This window comes from Gadus chalcogrammus, chromosome 2 (assembly GCF_026213295.1).
Source record: "Gadus chalcogrammus isolate NIFS_2021 chromosome 2, NIFS_Gcha_1.0, whole genome shotgun sequence".
In the NCBI taxonomy this organism is placed as follows: Eukaryota; Metazoa; Chordata; class Actinopteri; order Gadiformes; family Gadidae; genus Gadus; species Gadus chalcogrammus.
Genome location: NC_079413.1, coordinates 1,200,519 through 1,223,306, shown reverse-complemented (window position 1 = coordinate 1,223,306; position 22,788 = coordinate 1,200,519). Strand labels below are relative to the sequence as shown.

Sequence of the window (22,788 nt, the reverse complement as noted above, 5' to 3'; positions counted from 1 at the left end):
GGGGTTATGGCAGCTCTGTATGTGAGGGTGTACCTCTTCCTGACAGTTATGGTCCAAATGCAACCAACTGCACCTCGGTGGACGGGAGGGGCGCCGTGCCAGTCCACTCTCCGTGAAACACGCCAGAGTGGCACTGGGTCAGCGGCGCCGGGACGGGGCCCTTGTCTGGTCCCACGACGGGGCCCCTGATCAGGGGCCCTCCCAATCAGGGCCCTCTTGACCTCGTCTCGTTAGGCCCCTCGTCAGGGCCCTTGTCTCGTTGGGCCCCTCGGCAGGGCCCTGGTCAGGGCCCTCGTCTTGTTTGGCCCCTGGTCAGGGCCCTCGTCTAGTTAGGCCCCTCGTCAGGGCCCTCGTTTGCCCCCTGGTCAGGGCCCTCGTCTCGTTAGGCCCCTCGTCAGGGCCCTTGTCTCGTTGGGTCCCTCGGCAGGGCCCTGGTCAGGGCCCTCGTCTTGTTTGGCCCCTGGTCAGGGCCCTCGTCTCGTTAGGCCCCTCGTCAGGGCCCTCGTTTGGCCCCTGGTCAGGGCCCTCGTCTCGTTAGGCCCCTCGTCAGGGCCCTCGTTAGGCCCCTCGTCAGGGCCCTCGTTAGGCCCCTCGTCAGGGCCCTCGTCTCGTCAGGCCCCTCGTCTCGTCAGGCCCCTCGTCAGGGCCCTCTTCTCGTTAGGCCCTTCGTCAGAGCCATCGTTAGGCCCCTCGTCAGGGCCCTCGTCTCGTTAGGCCCCTCGTCAGGGCCCTTGTCTCGTCAGGGCCCTTGTCGGGGCCCTAGTTATGGACCTCGTCAGGGACCTCGTCTCATTAGGCCCCTCATCAGGGACCTAATGACCTCGTCAGGGCCTTTGTCTGGGCCCTCGTCAGGCTGCCGGAACGGGCCCCCAAGATGTAGCGCGCTGCTTGTTCTCTGGACAATAACAACTCAGGCCTCACACCTAACGGAGCCTCCTCCCACTAATACTGGGGGCCGTTTAATAAACAGTGGTCTGCATAACGGTGAGCTCAGTGCACTGCAGGCACCACCCGGCCACAACCCCACTAGAGGAAGTTTCCCACTCAGCACCGTCCCCCCGGAACGGTTGCACTGCGACAATACTTGGCAAGAGATCGAAAGCCCTGCACGTCTTGGTGGTTAATGGGAGCATAACGGTATAATGCGAGGATGGGATTTCGATTTGGGGCCTGAGGATACCAATGAGGGATACCAGTCAGAGTAGTCCACCCGGGATACAGCGCTAACCTGAGAACCACACTGCCGGGCTGGGACAGGGCTGGGCGAAGGTACGGAGGTGGGAAGAGCCATATGATGTTTGGGACCCCCTAGACAAAATGTAACCTCCGCAACTGAAGCCACAAATCCCCCCCACCCATCCCCCCACCACCCGGACCTCACTCATGTCATTTGTCATCCCTGGCTACGGCCTTGATACCTTTGCATGAATGCCTCATACAGATGTCACCCTCACCAGTCCTGGTGTGAATCGTGCAGCTGGGCATTCAGCTATGAAGGCCGAGTATTTGTGTACACAGTATTGACCAATGATTACGCTCCATGCCAGGGCCATCCATACCCTGGCCAGGCTGGGCATCAGGGCAGGTCTAATGGACTTGGAGGGTCATTGTATCGGCAAACAAAACATACGGCCATGGGGGCAGGGCATGGTTTTGGTTATTATCGCTCGGAGGACAATCCAAAGCAGATGTTTGTGTTCGCTGGCGTGGAAAGAAGAGCCATTACCGCCTGCCTTATCACCCTCTCATGCCAGACGACAGCTGCCCAAACACATTCAGCCAACGCCTGGCACAGTCCGGTTGATCGGACTGGTCCACTTGAAGCCAGTGTTGGTTTAACACCCTGAAATGTCGTCGTCGTCGTCCCCCCCCCCCCCCCCCCCGTCCCCCCGAGTTGGTTCTGAGCTGCACTTTAAACAATCTGCCGTTGTCGTAAAGGAGCCGGTCTGCTGATGCTTTATTTTAGATACAATGAGCATTCTGTTGAGTTAACAAACACAAAGTCCCGTTGGTGAGCTCCCGCCGTACGAGCTGGTGAGAGGCCCTTGCTGTGACGAATATGAAGCGTTCATTTGTCATCTACAGGGGCGGACCTTGCGTTGACGTGTGGTACGGTTTTCTCTAGAACTTCAACGTTCTAGAGACGAGAATCGGAGCAGAAAGGACGCAGGAATCCGAAGCCTAACCCAGATTTTCTGCTGGCCGTGGTAAAAATATAACAATGTATGCGCATACATAGACCCTCGAACAAGGACAGTTCATTTAACTCTCTCCTGCCTCTCTGCCTTACTGATACCAGCCATTTATCACGCCCACTCATACTGGGGCACTGCATGGAAAGGACGGCGTGTGTTTGTGAGAGAGAGGGATGCGTGTGTGAGAGAAGGAGAGAGCCGCAGGAGACAGGGAGAGGGAGGGAGATTGTAAAAGCAAATTCCCTCGGCATGGTGTTTGGTATGTTATCAATGAGTCTATGATATCCGGTAGGTAATCTATCAAATACAAGTCTGAAACTCATAGTGTGCTGCCATCTTCTGCTCATGTTGTGAACAACCACGATATCAAAAACAAACAATGCATCGGATCCTAATCCAAGCAGCAATAATAAAACTCATATGGTCTGAAAGATAACTTGAAAAGATTAATCCCTATCACCTCCTCTGCAATCATGCAAACAGGAATCACAAACAAACTGAACCGTGGCTTCAACAAGTAGGATATGAAATAATCCTCATGAAAGACTCACCGTGCAAGCAACAACCTGCAAGGAAGTCGGATTCATACCGTAATGAGAACGCGCCCCTGACTACAAAGAACCAACTACCTGCCACGGTGCCAAGAGATAACTAATCACGGCTCATCATTGCCCAATTTGTCATGCTGGAACAAAAAGGGCTAAAATTGACACGTTGGGGATTCAACACAAGGCTAGCCGTGAGCCCCAACGCTGGAGGAAGGCGAAGGCAGCCTTGGTAAAGCGGGTTGGCCTAATGTATGTAATCTGTTAGGCTGGGTCTATGACAAGACAAGGACATGTAGTGAGCTAATTAAAGGAGCCTTTTTCTGGCAGTCCCCCTCCCACACAGGTCATATCTCATTAATGGTTCTGCTGTGTGTGGGGGAGGGGGGGTCGTTCATTACCGTCCAATTGGAGCGAATGCAGTGATTGGCTGGTGAGCTGTTACTAAGTGTGCCGAGAATGATGAAGTGTTTCACTGAAAATGCAAAGATATAAAAAAAAAAGAATTAAAAAGACAATTCAAACCACATTTTCATCGAAAAAAAACATCTAATCTTTATTTAATTTCAAATGTATGGCGAATTCAAAATAACATAATGGCATGTACCATACTAAATACCAAAAAAAGATCATAAAAATAAAACATCTCCAAAATTGCGTCAATAACCTGAAACACACACACACACACACACACACACACACACACACACACACACACACACACACACACACACACACACACACACACACACACACACACACACACACACACACACACACACACAAGATATGAGTACTGCTAGTGCCTGGACTATGAAACCAATCCCACAAGGGGAGAGCGAAGAAGGCAGCACAACATCGGGCTCAGTGCTTATACCTGGATGTCTTGACGTCGGAACCACAGCTTCTCAGTGACCTGCGTACCACTGAGCCAGCAGAACGCATGGCCCCGTTCATCAGGTCATAGTACTGGATATCGTTCACTTCACATTCAGGCCACAGTGGACACTAGACAAGCATTGCCCTGCCAAGCGTTTGCCTGATGCAAAACCCTCCGCCCTGAGAGTAGAATCACACGTTGGGTTTCCTCGTCCAGGGCGCAAAAGCCTGAAGCTTGCCCAGGGTTCGACACGTTTTGACCGGGGTTTCAAGTGCAAATCCTCCCTTACCCTAGTTGTACACAGCAGATAACCCAGCAAATCATACCGGGAGGCGACACAAGGTAAACGGGCTAAGGATGCTCCCCTGAAAGAAAGAGTGGATTCTGCGTCAGCAAACGATGAACCTCTGAGATGTTAAACCAAAAACACCCCAGAAAAACAAAACAAGAGGCGCCCAAAAAGAAAGAAACATCTCAGTTTGGCTCCGGTTATTATTGCTAACATGACTATTGCCTCGATGGAACACACACACACACACACACACACGTATCCCTCGACACATGTGCACGCAACTCGACTCGGTGCTTGGATGAACTTGGGGCGCGGGGGTTGGTGTTAAACGCGAACTGTGATTGGCCGCCTCATACCAGGGCATGCTGCGGTTGCCCGCCCCCCCACACCGCCCCAAGCTGTCCCAGAGTAGTGCTCTGAGGTGGGGGCGTCATGTGTCCGCGGGCTGCCCCCTGCTGTGCAGGCTCTGGAAGTGAGCCTCTCTCAGGATGCGGTTGATCTGGTGGTAGGACAGGAGGGGGGGCCGTCCGGCCGAGGAGGAGGAGGAAGAGGAGAAGTCCGCTAAGGAGCCGAGGGGGCCGCAGGAGTCGGGGCCCCGGCGGCCGGTCAGGGTGTCCACGGCGAACTGGCTGCTGCAGCTTCCAACCAGCTGCTCAGGGCTGCTGACCCCACTGCTCTCACTGGTAGAGGACTAGAGAGTACACAGAGAGAGAGACACAGAGAGAGACACAGAGAGAGACAGAGAGAGAGACACACAGAGACACAGAGAGACACAGAGAGAGAGAGACAGAGAGAGAGAGACACAGAGACACACAGAGAGAGACAGAGAGAGGGACACAGAGACACAGAGACAGAGAGAGAGAGAGACACAGAGAGAGAGACACAGAGACACAGAGAGAGAGACACAGAGAGAGAGAGAGAGAGAGAGAGAGAGAGAGAGAGAGAGAGAGAGAGAGAGAGAGAGAGAGAGAGAGAGAGAGACAGAGACAGAGAGACAGAGCGAGAGACACACAGAGAGAGACAGAGCGACAGAGAGAGAGAGAGACAGAGAGAGAGAGAGACACAGAGAGAGAGAGAGACAGAGACACAGAGAGAGAGCGAGAGAGAGAGAGAGAGAGAGAGAGAGACAGAGAGACACACAGAGAGAGAGAGAGAGAGAGAGAGAGAGAGAGAGAGAGACAGAGACAGAGACAGAGACAGAGACAGAGACAGAGAGACAGAGAGACAGAGACAGAGAGAGAGAGAGAGAGAGAGACAGAGAGACAGAGAGACACACAGAGAGAGAGAGAGAGAGAGAGAGGGACAGAGACAGAGACCGAGAGAGACAGAGAGACAGAGAGACAGAGAGACAGAGAGACAGAGAGAGAGAGAGAGAGAGAGAGAGACACACAGAGAGAGACAGAGACACAGGGAGAGAGAGACAGCGAGAGAGACAGAGAGACACACAGAGAGAGCGAGACAGAGAGAGAGACAGAGAGAGCCAGAGAAGAGAGAGACAGAGAGACAGAGAGACAGAGAAGAGAGACTCGTTAGGAACCCGGAGGCCAGAGCAACAGACAGTTAAGATGATCCTCTATTTAAAAAACTTAGATGAAGAGAAAGATACAACACACATATTTGAAGCGATCCTCCAACTGAATAATAGAAATAAGGCAAGGCTAACCAGTATGGCATTTTCTCTGCATAGCCTCCCCCCAAACCCCTGTTAGGCACTTATTGTTTGTTGTACGTCTTGGCACTTAAAAATAGTACTGTACTCATTGTGTAGCATCTTATTCTAGCTATCTTTGTTGTACACAGGGAATGGGTCTACCTAGACATCGTTAGTGTTTGGCACTTGGTACTATGAACATCCTTCCTGTACAGAGCGATATATTGTTGTTTCTCTTTCTTCTGACAAATGTACCTATTGTAAGTCGCTTGGGATAAAAGCGTCTGCTAAACTACCTCAATGTTAATGTGAATTATTAATAACGAATCCGATAATGTGTTGTACAGATATAAGCACGTGTGCTGCTCATGTCCCAGACAGGTCCGTGGTATATTCACCTCCTTCTCGCAGGCGTCGCGCCCCGGCTCTGGGGAGAGCGGATGGGTCCGGCTCTGCCTCTTGGCCTGCGGCACCTGCTGACCATTCTGCTCGTCCCCGCCGCTGTGCTGCCGCTTCCTGTCAGAGAAACAAACCCAGACCGTAAACACACGGCACAACAAATCAAGCACACAAAGGGAGGATCCGATGTCGCACAATGGAGTCCCGGTTGGTCTAATGAGGGAGCATCTGTCAAAGCACTAGGTGTAGCGGGTATAAACATTAGTGTATGCTTACTACGTCATACAGCTGACGTCATTAGTCTGACAACCAACGTCAGCCGTAAACCAAACGAAGAGGGTTTCTGCTTTAAGACAATAAGGGCTCAGGAAACACACGCCAAAGCACTCACCTGCTTTCAGTCAACATATGAAGACGTGAAGAAGCATCGACCTGGGGCGGTCTGTGGGGCTGAGAGTGAGGGCGTGAGGGTGAAAGAGGGGGGTGAGAGGCTCCGAGCCGGCGGCCTGCGGTGAGCGGCTAGCGGGCTAAACTCTGTCTGTCCCCGCGGTACCGTGAGGGGGTTTACCGGTCATGGCGAGAGAGGGGAGAACCGGGCTGAGGGGTAATCTACACGGAGAAACTAACGGCTAGCAGGGCAGACGAGGACCGAGAGGTTAAATAAGAGCCGAGGACAGAGTTGGGAGAACAGTGGGGCTCCGGGTACACGCTAGCTAGCTGCTAGCTGCTAGCTCCGGTTCAGCTGACGTCTTTGTCATAAATGCATCTTGAAGTCAGATGTTGTAATTGCCGATTTGTTTGGTGGATAAGCTAAGGTCAAAAGCAACAGGGTGAAAACCGGTATCCCATGGGCAGGGTTCAATAGAAGAAACACTAAAATAGCAGCTATCTGTTTTTAACTCTGACCACTAACGGCGGACGGTGTGTTTACATGGCTCTGCGCATGTGCGGCGTACGTCAGCCCACACACACACACACACACACACACACACACACACACACACACACACACACACACACACACACACACACACACACACACACACACACACACACACACACACACACACACACACACACACACACACACACACACACACACACACACACACGATTACAATGTAGCAACGATTCTTTGATCCAATCCGTTCGGGGAATTACATAAAACAATGTAATAAATAAAAACGTATTTATTGTCCCCATGTGGTGACACCGTGCAATTTTCGTGTTAAACATTGATACAATCTGCGGTCAAAATCGGTTTTACCCACTCACACAAAGACATTTAACATTTATTAGAAATATAAATTTAGAGCTGTTTCATGATGCTTGATTACTCATTAATAAACACATGAAGGGTGAATCGTGTGGGCCCCTTATAATAATCAGTGATCATACAGTAACGAGCTGACATGTACACTAACCCCGGAAGAGGGGGATTGTAGTTCTCCGGCCGACCAACCAGTGGCGTGGAAACGCCTCCGCGGTGGGTGACTCAAGCGAAGGAAGGAGGTGAGATTAACGACAGTCCACCGCCGGCCGTCGCTCCATAATAAAGAACACATCAAGATGGGAAGCACCGACTCCAAATTAAACTTCAGGAAAGCCGTGATCCAGCTGACAACCAAAACACAGGTACTGCATTTTTCATTTAACCAGAATTAAGGAGACAATATCAGTGACTGCACGCGGGTTATTTCTAGAGTACACGGATGACACGCTCGGTGATGATTTAATTAATTTAGCAGATTGCATGTTGTTGTGGCGTTTCTCTTTGGCTACAGATGCACGGTTTCCTCAAAATAAACGCGGAATTCCGATCAAGCCAATAAGGGAATTCGACCGTATGTCGATATATGTTCTCTGCAATGATTCAATCGTCACAAGGAGGCATGTTCAAATAATTATATAAATAAACCATCAGAAGTAGATATGGTTTTCATAGGGGCTGTTTATTGGTGAGACTGTGATGGCGCAGCTTAACCCATCTCCTGGTGACGTAGATCTCCACAAAACAGCACCACGCTTCCAGCTGCTGCAGGTGGATGGGCTGAGATTGCCTGGGCAGATCATGTTTCCCGTTGTCTGGTTACCAGAACGGGGCTGTGTTTACCTTGCAATTAGCCTCTGGCTCTGACTCAGTACACCAATCAAACTGAACGTCACGACGAGGGGGCAGAAGGGAAACCGTTCATCAAAAAATAGCATTGTTTTGTGCTCTTAAGGCTGTATCAGTTCTCTAGCAGCTGGTGTAAATGCACTATGATATGAATGTGTTTTACAGCCCGTGGAAGCCACAGACGATGCCTTCTGGGACCAGTTCTGGGCTGACACCAGCACAACGGTGCAGGATGTTTTCGCCCTGGTGCCAGCGGCCGAGATAAGGGCTGTGAGAGAGGAGTCGCCCTCCAACCTCGCCACTCTGTGCTATAAGGTACACACACTCAGTGCTGTAGCACAGCGATAGGAGGGCTTTACAACATGGGTTCCAGGAGACCGCTATGAGAGACATCGTTTTGAACGGCCTCCTTCCCTGGTTCTTAATAATAACGCTTATAATGCAATACAAGATCACATGTCTGGAAAGGTTTCTCTCAGCGAATCAGTGCCTAGCTGGGCTGGCCTCCTCCCCTCACTCCTCTTCCTGTCCGCGCTGAAGGCTGTTTCCTTTAGAAGCCTCAGTCAGAAACATAAACACAATCCGATAAGCACAGTAAGTACGTTAGTACGATGTATTTATAGAGCGCCTTTTGAAACAAGAGATACAAGGTGATGAACAATGACGGCAGTGAAGAACATGAAATGGTATAGAACGTTAAAAATAGAAGTTAGAGACCGTGAGTGACCGGTCTCTTGGAGGAGTCAGGAAAAACAGGAATGATTTTTTCCCCCAGATCTTGAAAGGATAATACATATTTGATGTTGTTGATATTGATTTTAGTTGAAGGATGGAGGCATGCACTTCCTCAAATCAAAGTTAATGTGTTAGTAAAAAAAGACTGCTGCTAAAAGCCCGAATTGATCAATTGGTTAAATACACATAGTCCCACAACATTAATGTATTTTACAATAAAAAAAGAGGCATTTATCCATCTCGCCCTCCCTCTTCCTGGATGCATGTGTGTTTGTGTATCTGTAAGCAAATTAGTGTGCAGGTGTATGAATGTGCAAATTAGTGTGTTTGTGCGTGTGCAGGTGTGCGTGAATGAGTGAGTGTGCAGGTGTATGAATTTGTGTTTGTGCATGCAGGTATGTGATGAGTGTTTACCTCTCACATACTGTACATCTGACTCCTACTGCGCTCTCCGTCTTCCCTCCTCCTCCTCCTCATCTCCCCCCTCCACCCATCCCCCCTCAACCCGTCCCTCCTCCACCTCTCCCCTCCATCCGTCCCTTCTCCTCCTCCTCCTCCTCCTCCTCGCTCCTCCTCCTGCTCCTCCTCTCCTCCTCCTCCTCGCTCCTCCTCCTCCTCCTCGCTCCTCCTCCTCCTCCTCCTCTCCTCCTCGCTCCTCCTCCTCCTCCACCCATCCCCCCTCCTCCTCCTCCTCTCCTCTCCTCCTCCTCCACCCATCCCTCCTCCTCCTCCTCCTCCTCCTCCTCCTCCTCCTCGCTCCTCCTCCTCCTCTCCTCTTCCTCCTCGCTCCTCCTCCTCCTCCTCCTCCTCCTCCTCCTCCTCCTCCAGGCGGTGGAGAAGTTGGTGCAGGGCGCGGGGTCCGGCTGCCCCTCGGAGAAGGAGAAGCAGACGGTGCTGAACTGCTCCCGGATCCTCACCCGCATCCTGCCCTACATCTTCGAGGACCAGGACTGGAGGGGCTTCTTCTGGTCGACCGTCCCGGGGGCCGGGCGGGCCGGGGTGAGGGATGAGGCAATGAATGAATGAATGAATGAATGAATGAATGAATGAATGATCGGGATGGTCGGGATGTCATTAAGCTCAACATATTATCTTGGGCTTAATTGACAGGTTATCAAGTGAGAACCCTTGCTGCCTGTCTCCTAACCTCGACCCTTCCTCCTCCTCTTTCTCCTCCACCACGTCTCCTCCTCTTCCTCCTCCTCCTCATCCCCTCCTCCTCCTCCTCCTCCCTCTCCTCCTCCTCCTCCTCCCCCTCCCCCTCCTCCTCCTCCTTCCTCTCCTCCTCCTCCTCCCTCTCCTCCTCCTCCTCCCCCTCTTCCCTCTCCTCTTCCCTCTCCTCCTCCTCCTCCTCCCTCTCCTCCTCCTCCTCCTCCCTCTCCTCCTCCTCCTCCCCCTCCTCCTCCTCCTTCCTCTCCTCCTCCTCCTCCCTCTCCTCCTCCTCCCTCTCCTCCTCCTCCTCCTCCCTCTCCTCCTCCTCCTCCTCCCTCCTCCTCCTCTTCCTCCTCCTCCTCCTCCCCTCCTCCTCCTCCTCCCCCTCCTCCTCCTCCTCCTCCCTTCTCCTCCTCCTCCTCCTCCTCCTCCTCCTCCTCCTCCCTCCTCCTCCCTTCTCCTCCTCCTCCCTCTCCTCCTCTCCTCCTCCTCCCCCTCCTCCTCCTCCTTCCTCTCCTCCTCCTCCTCCTCCTCCCTCTCCTCCTCCTCCTCCTCCCTCTCCTCCTCCTCCTCCTCCTCCCTTCTCCGCCGGGTCTCCCCCTCCGGGCAGACGGAGGACATGGAGGATGACGACAGTGCCCGTCCGCTGGCTGAGTCCCTCCTCCTGGCCGTGGCCGACCTGCTCTTCTGCCCGGACTTCACCGTCCACAGCCACAAGAGGAGCCCTGTGAGTGCACGAGGGACCCCCCAGACCAGACCCCCGTGAGGGGGCCCCCCAAACCAGACTCCCAAGACCAGACCCCCCAAACCAGTCCCCCCAAACCAGTCCCCCCATGGCCGACCCCCCAAACAAGACCCCCTCAAACCAGACTCCCCAAACCAGACCCCTCAAACCAGAACCCCAAACAAGACCCCCCAAACCGGACCCCTCAAACCAGACCCCCCATGATGGAGCCACATAGAGCGATTGCCCACAGTGCTACCATGTTCCTTTTGTGTTTCAACTTCGTTTGGTATCTCTTCTGGGTTGTCATGGTAACTGCTGTTGGTTTTTCTGTAGGGTTCACTTGCATTTGCTACCTCAGAGATGGCATGGAAGGAAAATCGACTGAGTTCACGTATTTCAAATCGTAATATTATTCACCTCTCTTAAGGCATGACAGTAAGATAACATTTAAATGCAATTACCGGCTACTCTACATCCAAATCCAATTCAAATCATCATATAATTCAACTTTATATATTTAATATCATATTAAACATAATATAATTAACATAATTCCTGGCTACTTTACATCCAAATCCAATCATAATCGTATCCGACTTTGGCAGTAGAACCAAATCTGTACTGATGTCAGGCTCGATATCTTTAGCACCGTAAGAGACTGATCAGTTCCCGAGGGCCGTTTCACGTTGTTGCCTTAGAGCTAAAGTCAAGGTTACTTCCTTCACTAACCTGTCCTCCCGGTCGGTCTGAAGACGAAGTGAGGAACACTAGTGAGTTCACTGACCAGGAAGTCTCCTCTTACTCATCGACAAGCAGGAATGTTGCGGGCATGTCGGATGACTGGAATGACGGATGGCCTTGCCTGGAAAGCCACCATCGTCGTTGTTGTGTAACTCTGGGGATTACAACAATGATTATATTTTTAGTTTTCATTTCCGATTTAAATAAACACAATTTCCTAACAATGTTTTGGACGGTTTAGAACGCGTCTGAACAAGTAAATGGACTGCATTTATATTTCGCTTTTCTAAACAGTATCCACTCAAAGCTGTTTTCAATACTGCCTAACGTGCACCGATTCATACACACAAGGCGACAGCCAGCTCGTCAGGAGCAGTCAGGGTGAGGCGTCTCGCTCAGTGACACCTCCACACTAGAAAGGAGCCAGGGATCGAACTGGCAACCTTCCAGTTACCGTCCAACCCGCTCTACCTCCTGAGCCACATGCCGCCCAACTGGCCTCTAGTTTCTGAGGTGTTCGCTTGTCAGCCAAAAGGTTCCGTGTTCGATCCCCAATGTCCCAAGCCTACTTACTTTAAGCGTCTGTAAACACATAACCCTGCTCCTGTATCATAATTCACTGTTCGTCGCGCCGAAGAAAAGTGTGAACCAGAAAAGTGTCTGACTGAGTCCCTGTTGACCCCCCCACCCAGGAGTCGGTGGAGGACATGCAGTCCATTGACAGCTGTGAATACATCTGGGAGGCCGGGGTGGGCTTCGCCCAGTCCCCCCCCCTCAACTACATCCACGACCTGAACAGGTGAGCCGTCTCCCGCCCACCTCATGTCCGACACGCCTCAATCACACGCCGGCGGTTTCCTTCCCACTCTCGCTATGCAGAGCGCTTTAAGTGCCTTCGGAAAGCACCTCATGAATGTCATGAACTATAATTAGGTGAGTGCTGCATGCAGCGCTCAACTGTTGTTCTTCATAAGTTTTATTCTTTCTTTCTTTCTTTCTTTCTTTCTTTCTTTCTTTCTTTCTTTCTTTCTTTCTTTCTTTCTTTCTCATTCTCTACAAACTTTGGGACCTATCTGAAATTGCGCGCTTCTTTTCTTTTCCGATTTTTAAGATATTCTACTTTTAAAATACTATATATTTTTTAAACATGGGAGTCAATGGGAGGACGGCGGAGCTTGTATCTGTATCTTCAATAATATCCGAAATTTTGATATCATTTAAACTTTATTCAGAATCACAGTTTTAGTTTCATACCGGCTTCGTTTTCAGTTCTCATTGATTTACGTTGACGCTGGAGCTGAGGACGTTCAGCAGTGTTGCCAGATTGGACTGTTATTCCTGCCAGATTGGGCTACTTTTGGAGGACGTTCAGCAGTGTTGCCAGATTGGACTGTTTTTCCCGCTCTATTGGGCTACTTTTAATCACGCACCGGCTCGCTATTCTCTTAAAGACACACGCACACACACACACACACACACACACACACACACACACACACACACACACACACACACACACACACACACACACACACACACACACACACACACACACTTTGGTTCAAATCCCTTCACTTGATTTAAGCCATTTAACGTTTCTTTATGTCTTAATCTATGTGGCTTTATTCAAAAATATTTTCAACCTCACTTTGCACTGCAGGAAATGCATTTTCTAGTTAGCCCTGATCTGTTTTTAATGTTTTCCACGATGAGGTTAAAGACCTATACAGTGTTTAGAGTGGAGAATCAGGTTATATTCCATTATTATTATGTTCTGTTGGTGCTCACCTCTATTATGCAAGTCGTTCCCTGCCTCCATAATGCGATCTCTTTAAAGGTCCGAACCCCACAGAGTGAGAGTTAGAATCTCTGACTTGATTATGCTGGGGGGGAATTATGCTTATCTCAAAAGAGAGTGCTGCTGAATACTGGATATCAGCGCGTCTGTGATCCAGTGCCAAAGGTAATCACCGACTGATTACAACCGTTTACAGGGGACTGATAACAGGTCGGCAAGTGTAGCAGTTATAAGCGAAGACGGATAAGGATTTGTTTGTTTAAATATAACAGATTCGGCTCAGCCAACACAAATATTTGGGCGACGGGTCAGGGATGGACGGTTGCCACGCAACACTCGCATTGTCCTGCACGCTAGCTTGCTTGGTTTAGCCTCAGGCCAGCTTCTGTGTACCGTCTACATTTATCTGTAAGTACCCATCTATTGTACGGCCAGCGAGATCAGAGTCACTTTTGGGTTCGCTGCTCTGTCGGCCAGTCCGATTCCGATGAGTGAACAGCGCACCATCGTCAGCGGAACTAACGGTTACTAGAGACGCAGAGTGAAACGTGTCCAGTTAAAAGTCCCAGTGCTGTCATACCCTACGTCAGCACTCATGGAATGCCTCTTGTCCAATCAAATGACTCGATCGGAACTCACTGTGGTATAACGCGTTTTCTTTTTGGGAACTTTCTTTTTTAAGTTGGAATGTTTCTGAATAAACGGGAAACAGCCGTGGGACAGAGAAGTGTCCTTTATTTCAGAATGAGTCTTCCATACTTCAGTAAGACGTCCCTTCTTACTCCCAGGCAGAGGATGTAGGGGGAGAAAGAGTGAGTCTCTCACTCCGCTACCCTCCATGTTGTTGTTGTTTACCAACCCTGTGACCCCCCCCCCCCCCACCCCCCAGAACGGAGCTGCTGCGCCTACTGCTGACGTGCTTCTCCGAGGCCATGTACCTGCCCCCCGCCTCTGACCACAGCGTGCTCAACCCCTGGGTAACCTTCTTCTGCTCCACCGAGAACAGGTCAACACACTCACACTCTCACTCACTTACTCTAACACTCACACGCACTCACTGAAATACTCAAGACACTCAATCTCTCAGTTAGCGACTTACTCCCTCTCACACTCACTCACGCACTCACTCCAACTTACTCTAACACTCAACCCCACACTCACTCTCATACTCACTCACTTTCACACTCACTTGCATACTCACACACATTCATCTGCATACTCACTCACTAACTTACTTACTTACTTACACTCACTCACTCTGACCCTCATTCACACACTCACCTGCATACTCATTCCATCACATACTCACTTTCACACTCACTCATTCGATCACTTACATACTCAGGCCGAATCCCATTTCTACTCCTTACCCCCCCCCTTGTTTTGTAGGGGTAAGGGGTAAGGGGAAGGGGTAAGGAGTAGGAATGGGATTGGGCCTAAGGCCCAATCCCATTTCTACCCCGTACCCCTTCAAAACAAGGGGGAGGGGTAAGGGGTAGAAATGGGATTGGGCCTCACTCTCACACTCATTCACTCTCACGCTCACTCCCTCTCAAACTCGCTCACTCTTATTACCTCCCACCCCCACTTCCACCCCCCCCCGGTGCCTCCACAGACACGCCCTGCCGCTGTTCACCTCGCTGCTCAACGTGGTGTTCGCCTACGACCCGGTGGGCTACGGGATCCCCTACAACCACCTCATGTTCTCCGACTACCGGGAGCAGCTGGTGGAGCAGGCGGTGCAGACGCTCATCGTCACGCTGGAGCACGAGGGCGGAGCCACCCGCCGCCCCGCCTCCCCGTCCAGCCTCGAGGAGCAGGAGGTGAGGCCCGCCACCGGGGGGCGCCAGAGAGACTATGGGCCGCCACCTGGGGCCGCCACCGGGGGGCGCCACCGGGGGGCGCCAGAGGGACAGAAAACGCACAATGGCGCTTTTCTTTCGTGTGTTCTTATTACATTTATACCTCCCCCACACATCCCCCTTACGCACGTATTGTATGCTGTGCCTCTTTGCACTTAAAAATAGTACTTAGCATCGTTTAGCATTTTACCCTAGCTATCTTTCTTGTATACAGGGAATGGGTTAACCTAGTGATTGTTTGTGCTTGGCACTTGGTTCTATGAACATCCTTACTGAACCGACAGCGATATATATCGTTGTTTCTCTATCTTCTGACAAATGTACTACTGTAAGTCGCTTTGGATAAAAGCGTCTCCTGAATGCCCTCAATGTAAATGTAAATGTATATCTCTGCTCTCTCTTTTCGCAGTCTACCGGCCCTGATAACCTGTTTGTGAACTATCTGTCAAGAATTCACCGGGAAGAGGTACAAAGCCTTTCTTTCCTACTCATTGCGGTAAAGGGTATTTCCTTACCGTCTCAGCCAAGTCATTCGTCTATCCTGGGTTCTCTGTGTGCAGGACTACGACTTCATACTGAAGGGCCTGGCCCGCCTGCTCACCAACCCGCTGACCCAGACCTACCTGCCCAACTCCACCAAGAAGATCCAGTTCCACCAGGAGCTCCTGGTGCTCTTCTGGAAGCTCTGCGACTTCAATAAGGTGTGGGGGGGGGGGGAGTCTGGACAACCACGCCGTAGGAAGAATCTGAAAAGAGAAGTTAAGAGTTAAATAGTTAACTAGTAGTTAGCTAGTTAGGGGTTAAGAGTTCTGATTCGATGTTAAGAGTTCTGATTCTCTGAAGTGAAGTGTTCTGATTGGCTGAGAACCAAAGCAGCGGCAGTGTTTTGTTTGGAGTTTGGACTCAGCGGGATGTGTTTGGGTTCTGCAGAAGTTCCTGTTCTTCGTGCTGAAGAGCAGCGACGTGCTGGACGTTCTGGTTCCCATCCTGTTCTACCTGAACGACGCCCGGGCCGACCAGTGTGAGTCTGACGGAACCCGCCGGAAGTCCAGTGTTTTAGTCAGAGAAGGATCCATTGTGTATATCTGACCATGTACAATCACGCCTCTTCCCCCCGTCACATAAAGCCTAAATTTGATATTAGTCGTTTTTTTACTTCTATTTTGTTCTGTGCACTAAAACACAAGCAACAGTCACTTGACACAAGATCAAAATATAAAAAAAACGTAGAACAAATAAATCTATGACTAATAAAATGTAATAATACAAATCCCCCCCCCCCCAAAAAAAAGGAAAGCATAAACCGACTTTTTACCGTTTTACCGTGATTTAAGTTACGGTAAGTTAAGTTATCCTTTATTTGTCCCTTTGGGGGAAATTCTCCTTCTGCTTTTGACCGATCCGGAAGCCGGACCTACCTTTTGTGCTCTACCTGTTTGTGTTCTACCTGTTTGTGTGTGTGTGCAGCCCGCGTGGGACTAATGCACATCGGCGTCTTCATCCTGCTGCTGCTGAGCGGCGAGAGGAACTTCGGGGTCCGCCTGAACAAGCCGTACTCCGTCCACGTGCCCATGGACATCCCCGTGTTCACCGGGACCCACGCCGACCTGCTCATCGTGGTGAGGTTCCCCGGGGCGCTCTGGTCTTCGAGGGGACGTTCTCTCATCAGGGGAAAGAGTGTCGACGTGTGGGCGGCACGTGGCTCTGGAGGTAGAGCGGGTTGGCTGGTAACCTGAAGGTCGTTGGTTCGATCCCCCGCTCCTCCTAGCTGAGTGTCGAGGTGTCCTTGAGCAAGGCACCTCACCCTGACTGTTAGCTCCCGACCAGCTGGCTGTCACCCTGCGTGGCTGACTCCGCCGTCGGTGTGTGGATGTGTGAGTGAATGGGTGAATGTTGGGCAGTATTGTGTAGCGCTTTGAGTGGCCGCTGGTTAGAAAAAGCACGGTATCAATGCAGTCCATTTATCATTCACCATATAGGATTCGTTATAACTAGTTTATACTTGTTTATGTTATATTCAGGTGTTCCACAAGATCATCACGAGCGGACACCAGCGGCTGCAGCCTCTGTACGACTGTCTGCTCACCATCATCGTGAACGGTGAGTGACTCACTTCCGCGGTTGATTCAAACACAGAAGATACAGGACTCGCCTCCTCCGTCGCTGTGAGGCGCCCCGGGGAACGAGGAGGTGGGCTCCGTCCGTAGCTTCTCACCGCGATGGAGATGAGTCCAGGGAGGAGGATGTTCGGGAGGCTCGGGCAGTGGAGTCCCAGAAGAAGGGGTCTGGGTTAGGGTTAGACCTCTAGTCCTCTGGTCCTCTAGAGCAGGATGCTTCACTCCTACCTCCTACCTCCAACATTAAAACATGATGACTCTGCCAAATGAACAAAGAGCAGTAATGACCACGCTACCATCTTGCTTGACTGAAGCACACTTAGCTCACCACTATAACACTTTATAACTTGACTGAAGCACACTTAGCTCACCACTATAACACTTTATAACTTGACTGAAGCACACTTAGCTCACCACTATAACACTTTATAACTTGCCACTTTATACCAGTCGACATCTGGATAAACACGTCTGGTTACTTTTTACATTTATTTAGTTTTGCATTTAGGTCTCTGCTCTCTTACTTTGTATTATATTATTATTATATATATATTGTTATTTAAGTCTCAGCTTTCCTACTTGTGTTTCTCATATACTTTTACTTTCTCTTATATTGCACTGTTGGAGCAGCCCAAGACTAAATCATTTCATGGCCAGCGACTGCTCTGTAATTGTTGTCCATATGACAATAAAACCATCTTGAGTCTCGAATCTTGAAGCACACAGTAAGCCCATAATGCACTAGTCCGACAGGGTGTGCTTCTCTGCTGCAGTGTCTCCCTACCTGAAGAGTCTCTCCATGGTGGCCGCCAACAAACTCCTCCACCTCCTCGAAGCCTTCTCCACCTCCTGGTTCCTATTCTCGGCCTCCCAGAACCACCACCTGGTCTTCTTCCTGCTGGAGGCCTTCAACAACATCATCCAGTACCAGTTTGATGGTGAGGAGACCCTTAACAACATCATCCAGTACCAGAGACCTTTAACCGTATCATCCAGTACCAGTTTGATGGTGAGAAACCAGAGACCTTTAACCGTATCATCCAGTACCAGTTTGATGGTGAGAAACCAGAGACCTTTAACAACATCATCCAGTACCAGTTTGATGGTGAGGAGACCCTTAACAACATCATCCAGTACCAGAGACCTTTAACCGTATCATCCAGTACCAGTTTGATGGTGAGAAACCAGAGACCTTTAACAACATCATCCAGTACCAGTTTGATGGTGAGAAACCAGAGACCTATAACAACATCATCCAGTACCAGGGACCTATAACAACATTATACAGTACCAGTTTGATGGTGAGGACTCAGGATTCATTCTGAAGAAGCCTGTGCCTTGGGGATCGCGTCGCCATGAAGCCTTCATTAGTCCCAGGAGGAACTCTCTGGTGTTGTCAAGGCAGCAGCTGGAAATAGAAACTGTGCAAGTCAAGGCACAATGACAATAAGAACCAAAGAGATGTATTCATGTACCTCTGGGGACTGAGTTCCTGGCTGTAGGTAGGCCAGGAGGGTAATGGAACAAAACATAGAATCAAATAAGCTCTGTATGGAGATCTAGAGTTGTTCCGATACCGATACCAGTATCGGAAAATCATCCGATACTGCCTAAAATGCTGTATCGGGTATCGGCGTTACAATGCTAGATGCTGTATCGGTTTATACGCGGTATCGGCCGATACTCAAGTTCAGGGACCGGAATCGGTATTTGGAAGGAAGAAAATGGTATCGGACCATCCCACTGACCAAAACAAATGTACCATCTCTTTTTGTTTTCCTCTGTTCGTACCTCTTCCCAGGAAACTGCAACCTGGTGTACGCCATCATCCGCAAGAGGAACCTCTTCCACCAGCTGGCCAACCTGCCGTCAGACGCCTCCTCCATCCAGAAGGCCCTGCAGAGGAAGAAGAAGAGCCCCGACGTCATCTCCAGGACCAGCTCTCAGGAGACCATCTCCATGGAGGGCTCGCGGCCGGCCGTGCCTGCCGAGCCAGGGACCCTGAAGGCCAGCCTGGTGGCCATACCCGGTACGGGGTCTCCGTCGCCCCCCGTGGGGCGTTAAGTGTACTGCAGGCACACTTTTGAATAGGCATTTGACACGAGGTGAAACATTAGAGCACCAACATGGGTGGGGGAAGACAATAACAACAAAAACAAAGAACTGATCAATATAAGAATACATTGAAAAAAATACGTGAAAAAAAGATACAGGTTTTTGACAGATTTTATTTGGACCTATTCTTGGCATGTTCATTGTACGCTTTTGAATGTTTCATTAACTATTTAGTCATTCAGAAGGCGCTTATATCTGAAGAAGAAGGAGCCATTGGCCGTGAGACATCTTGACCGAGGGTGCCTACTCGTAGACTACGGACATTTGGGGATTGAACCCAGAACTTTTCCACTCAGTCAAACAACAAACCCAACATTTTTTTTACGGCACCGTTTTGAAAAAGGGGGGAAAACTATTTGAATGTCGACATCGTGTCTAAATAAACGCTGGTAGAAGGTATCAATGGCCTAATCAATTTTTTCTGCTGACCTCGCGGTTTGTTTTGTTTCAAGGCATCGAAAAACTCACGGAAAAGTCCCAGGTGTCAGAGGACGGGACGATGGTGTCGATACCAAAGATGGACTCGCCCCAGAAACCTCTGGCAGACCAGAGCACCGTCACGGGCACCAGCGACACGGAGTCCAACTCGGGGAGAGACACGGAGGTGAGAGCGCAAGGGTGTGTGTGAAGAAAGTTAGGATGTGTGTGAAGGAACTTTTGAGCAGGGGATTGTTTAGTAATGTTGCCGAATTTTTGCTCGGTACTGCAGTGATTACATTTGTTTATCATAGCATCATCAAGTAAAATACACCAATAACGTAAAATGTTCAACCAATGGATTACCAAAGGTCATCCAATGCAGCTCACTAGCGATGCCTTATTCAGACTATAATCCAGTGTGTTCCTTACCGGCCTGTATCTCCCATGAGACACATGCCGGGGCGGCATGTGTCTCAGGAGGTAGAGAGGGTTGGCTGGTAACCGGGAGGTTGCTAGTTCGATCCCTGGCCCCTCCTAGCGGAGTGTCGAGGTGTCCCTGAGCGAGGAGCCTCTGGCCACTGGTTAGAAAGCGCTGTATAAATGCAGTCCGTTCACCGTTCACCTGGCTGTGTTGTCTTGCTATAGCTTGAGACCGCCGCCTTTGACGACAAATCTCTTTCCGCCCTCGCCCCACGCCAGGATGTCTTCTACACCGAGGCGGAGATGGAGAGGAGGCCTACGTCCAGCGCGTCCTCCACCTCGTCCTACTGGGCTCCGAGTCCAGAATGGGTCAGAAACCAGTTGGTCTTCATCTTCAGTCTATCTGCATTGATCCATGGGGTTGATCATTCCACAGATCAATGCGTGCTCAATTCACTAATCGGTGGATTGGCCGTGTATTGATCAATCCACTATGACACTTGATAGTGGATTGATCCGTGGATACTGTGGATTGATCACAAGTATTGATCAATGCACACGGGGCTCGATAGTGGATTGATCTGGATTGATCTGTGGATCGATCAATACTCGTGATCAATCCACAGATCAACATGCGAGTCGCGTGTCGACCGTCCAGTATCGAGCCCCGGTTAGGGTTAGAGGGTCACGGCGTTGTGATGGGGGTGTGACCGTCTGCCCTCGTCTCCCCCTCCAGGTGCTCTCCTGGAGGAGCAAGCTCCCTCTGCAGACCATCATGAGGCTGCTCCAGGTACTGGTCCCCCAAGTGGAGAAGATCTGCATCGACAAGTACGTAACCACGGAGATCTCCCCGATTCAACACTGTTCCGATGAACCTCCCCCATCCAATAATGTTCCGATACATCTCCATCCAATAATATTCCGGTACATCTCCATCCAATAATATTCCGATACATCTCCATCCAATAATATTCCGATACATCTCCATCCAATAATGCCAAAACACCTCCATCACTCAACCCTGCAACATGCTAACCCAGCAAGAACGTCCAAGAAGAAACAAAGTTCGACCAATCAAACGTCCCGTTGTCTGCAGCCCCGCCCTCCTCCTGATCTCTCTCCTCCCCTCCTCCCCCCAGGGGTCTGACGGACGAGTCGGAGATCCTGAAGTTCCTCCAGCACGGCACCCTGGTGGGCCTGCTGCCCGTGCCCCATCCCATCCTGATCAGGAAGTACCAGGCCAACGCCGGCACCGCCATGTGGTTCCGCACCTACATGTGGGGGGTGGTGTACCTGAGGTGGGTGGAGCCCCCTGCTGGGGACAGATGGGATTGAACTGCATTCAGGGCGTTTAGCAGACCCTTTTCCCCAAAGTCACTTACAATAAGTCAGTCCATCCGTGTTGGTCTACCAATATCTCCATGTTTATTGATCTGTCATTTTTTCCTCCTGCAGAAACGTGGACCCGCCCATCTGGTACGACACCGACGTCCGACTGTTTGAGATCCAGAGGATGTAGACCGTGTCCGTCTGTCTGTGATCCAGGCTGTGGAAGTCTTTCCGTCTGTCGGAGATGAAGCGGACCCTTGACCCTCATGTCAATCATTGGGACGATTCGGCGCCTGGGGTCGTGTTTGTTTGGCATATTGCTGCTTCTCTTGTCATTCTCACTGTTTAGCGTTGCCTCCCAGTCCTCCTCATCCTCCTCCTCTTCCTCACGCTGAGACACTGCAGCCTGGGTCGAAGCATGCAGAAGGAATTTTTTTAGGGTGGGAGTCAGGAGGGACTTTTGCAAAGGATGGCGCTACGATTGATTAAGCTTTTTTTTTACAATATTGTTTCGATATCGTTCTCGAGTGGAGCAAAGAAATGCTAAACGTTTTGAGTGACGGGGTGTCAATCATGCAGCTCGTTGGCCCTGAACATACGCTAAACATCGTTATCGTGTTCCGTTTGTCCAGCGTGTTTGCCATGGTTTAAAGTGTACTTGCACTCATCTTCTGTGAATAGTTGTAGTATATGAAACGAGGCAACAGGACTTTTAAGAGATACATATTTAAGAATGACGTTATATGGATGTAATCATGTTGATGACTTTTTGTCTTACATTCTGTTTCTATATATTGTGTTAATGTTTAAAGTATTTTTCCTTATTCAGAAGAATGTTGTTTATTTGGACCATATTGCTATCTATATATTGTGTTGGATGGGAAATATCATGGTTGTCAATACATTAAAGACAATGCATAGTACCATTCTCATTTACATGAATTGTTTGCAAATGTATGGTGAATCTCAATTAGAAAATTCCCATCATCAATAATGCATCTTGTCCAGTAGAGGGCGACACTGATACACTATCATCTCACTGCAATTTTGGGCTGGTTGCGCTACGAACAATCGTTCACCATTCAGCAATAGAGAGGATATATTCGATTTCAAGATTTATAAATTTGTATGCATCAGTAAAGCCAGCTATAATTTGGAGTGTATTAACATTCGACACCACCACACAATATCTAAAAGGTTAATGAAATAAACACGATTGCAAATAGAACCAATGAGATTCACCAACTAAAAATACCTTTAGAAGACGTAGTGAGAATGTAAGAGATCTGCG

General features: G+C 50.0%; 2 protein-coding genes across 2 annotated transcripts in view; both read left to right on the top strand.

Moving 5' to 3' along the window:
* Positions 1-220, top strand: part of LOC130403741 (dual specificity mitogen-activated protein kinase kinase 6-like) — an 8,952-nt gene extending 8,732 nt beyond the window's left edge. Inside the window, exon 9 of the mRNA XM_056608175.1 lies at positions 47-220. Within this exon, the coding sequence (XP_056464150.1) occupies positions 47-220 (174 nt within the window). The remainder of the gene's footprint in view (positions 1-46) is intronic.
* Positions 221-7,387: 7,167 nt separating this feature from the next.
* Positions 7,388-22,720, top strand: LOC130404885 (protein HID1-like). Its single transcript, XM_056609833.1, has 19 exons — positions 7,388-7,597; positions 8,247-8,396; positions 9,645-9,815; positions 10,579-10,695; positions 12,129-12,235; positions 14,124-14,240; positions 14,850-15,057; positions 15,506-15,562; positions 15,657-15,797; positions 16,027-16,117; positions 16,564-16,715; positions 17,118-17,196; positions 17,987-18,151; positions 19,015-19,242; positions 19,781-19,932; positions 20,448-20,537; positions 20,905-20,996; positions 21,308-21,466; positions 21,624-22,720. The coding sequence occupies exons 1-19, from the start codon at positions 7,532-7,534 to the stop codon at positions 21,685-21,687; spliced, it is 2,406 nt and encodes an 801-aa protein (XP_056465808.1). The 5' UTR covers positions 7,388-7,531; the 3' UTR covers positions 21,688-22,720.
* Positions 22,721-22,788: the final 68 nt, after the last annotated feature.

Excerpts from the sequence above, each read along its gene's own strand:
- LOC130404885 (XM_056609833.1), top strand. The coding sequence starts at position 7,532 with ATGGGAAGCACCGACTCCAAATTAAACTTCAGGAAAGCCGTGATCCAG. Across the intron at positions 9,816-10,578 it reads CGGGGGCCGGGCGGGCCGGG|ACGGAGGACATGGAGGATGA; the intron begins GTGAGGGATGAG and ends CCCTCCGGGCAG. Across the intron at positions 16,716-17,117 it reads ACGCCGACCTGCTCATCGTG|GTGTTCCACAAGATCATCAC; the intron begins GTGAGGTTCCCC and ends TGTTATATTCAG.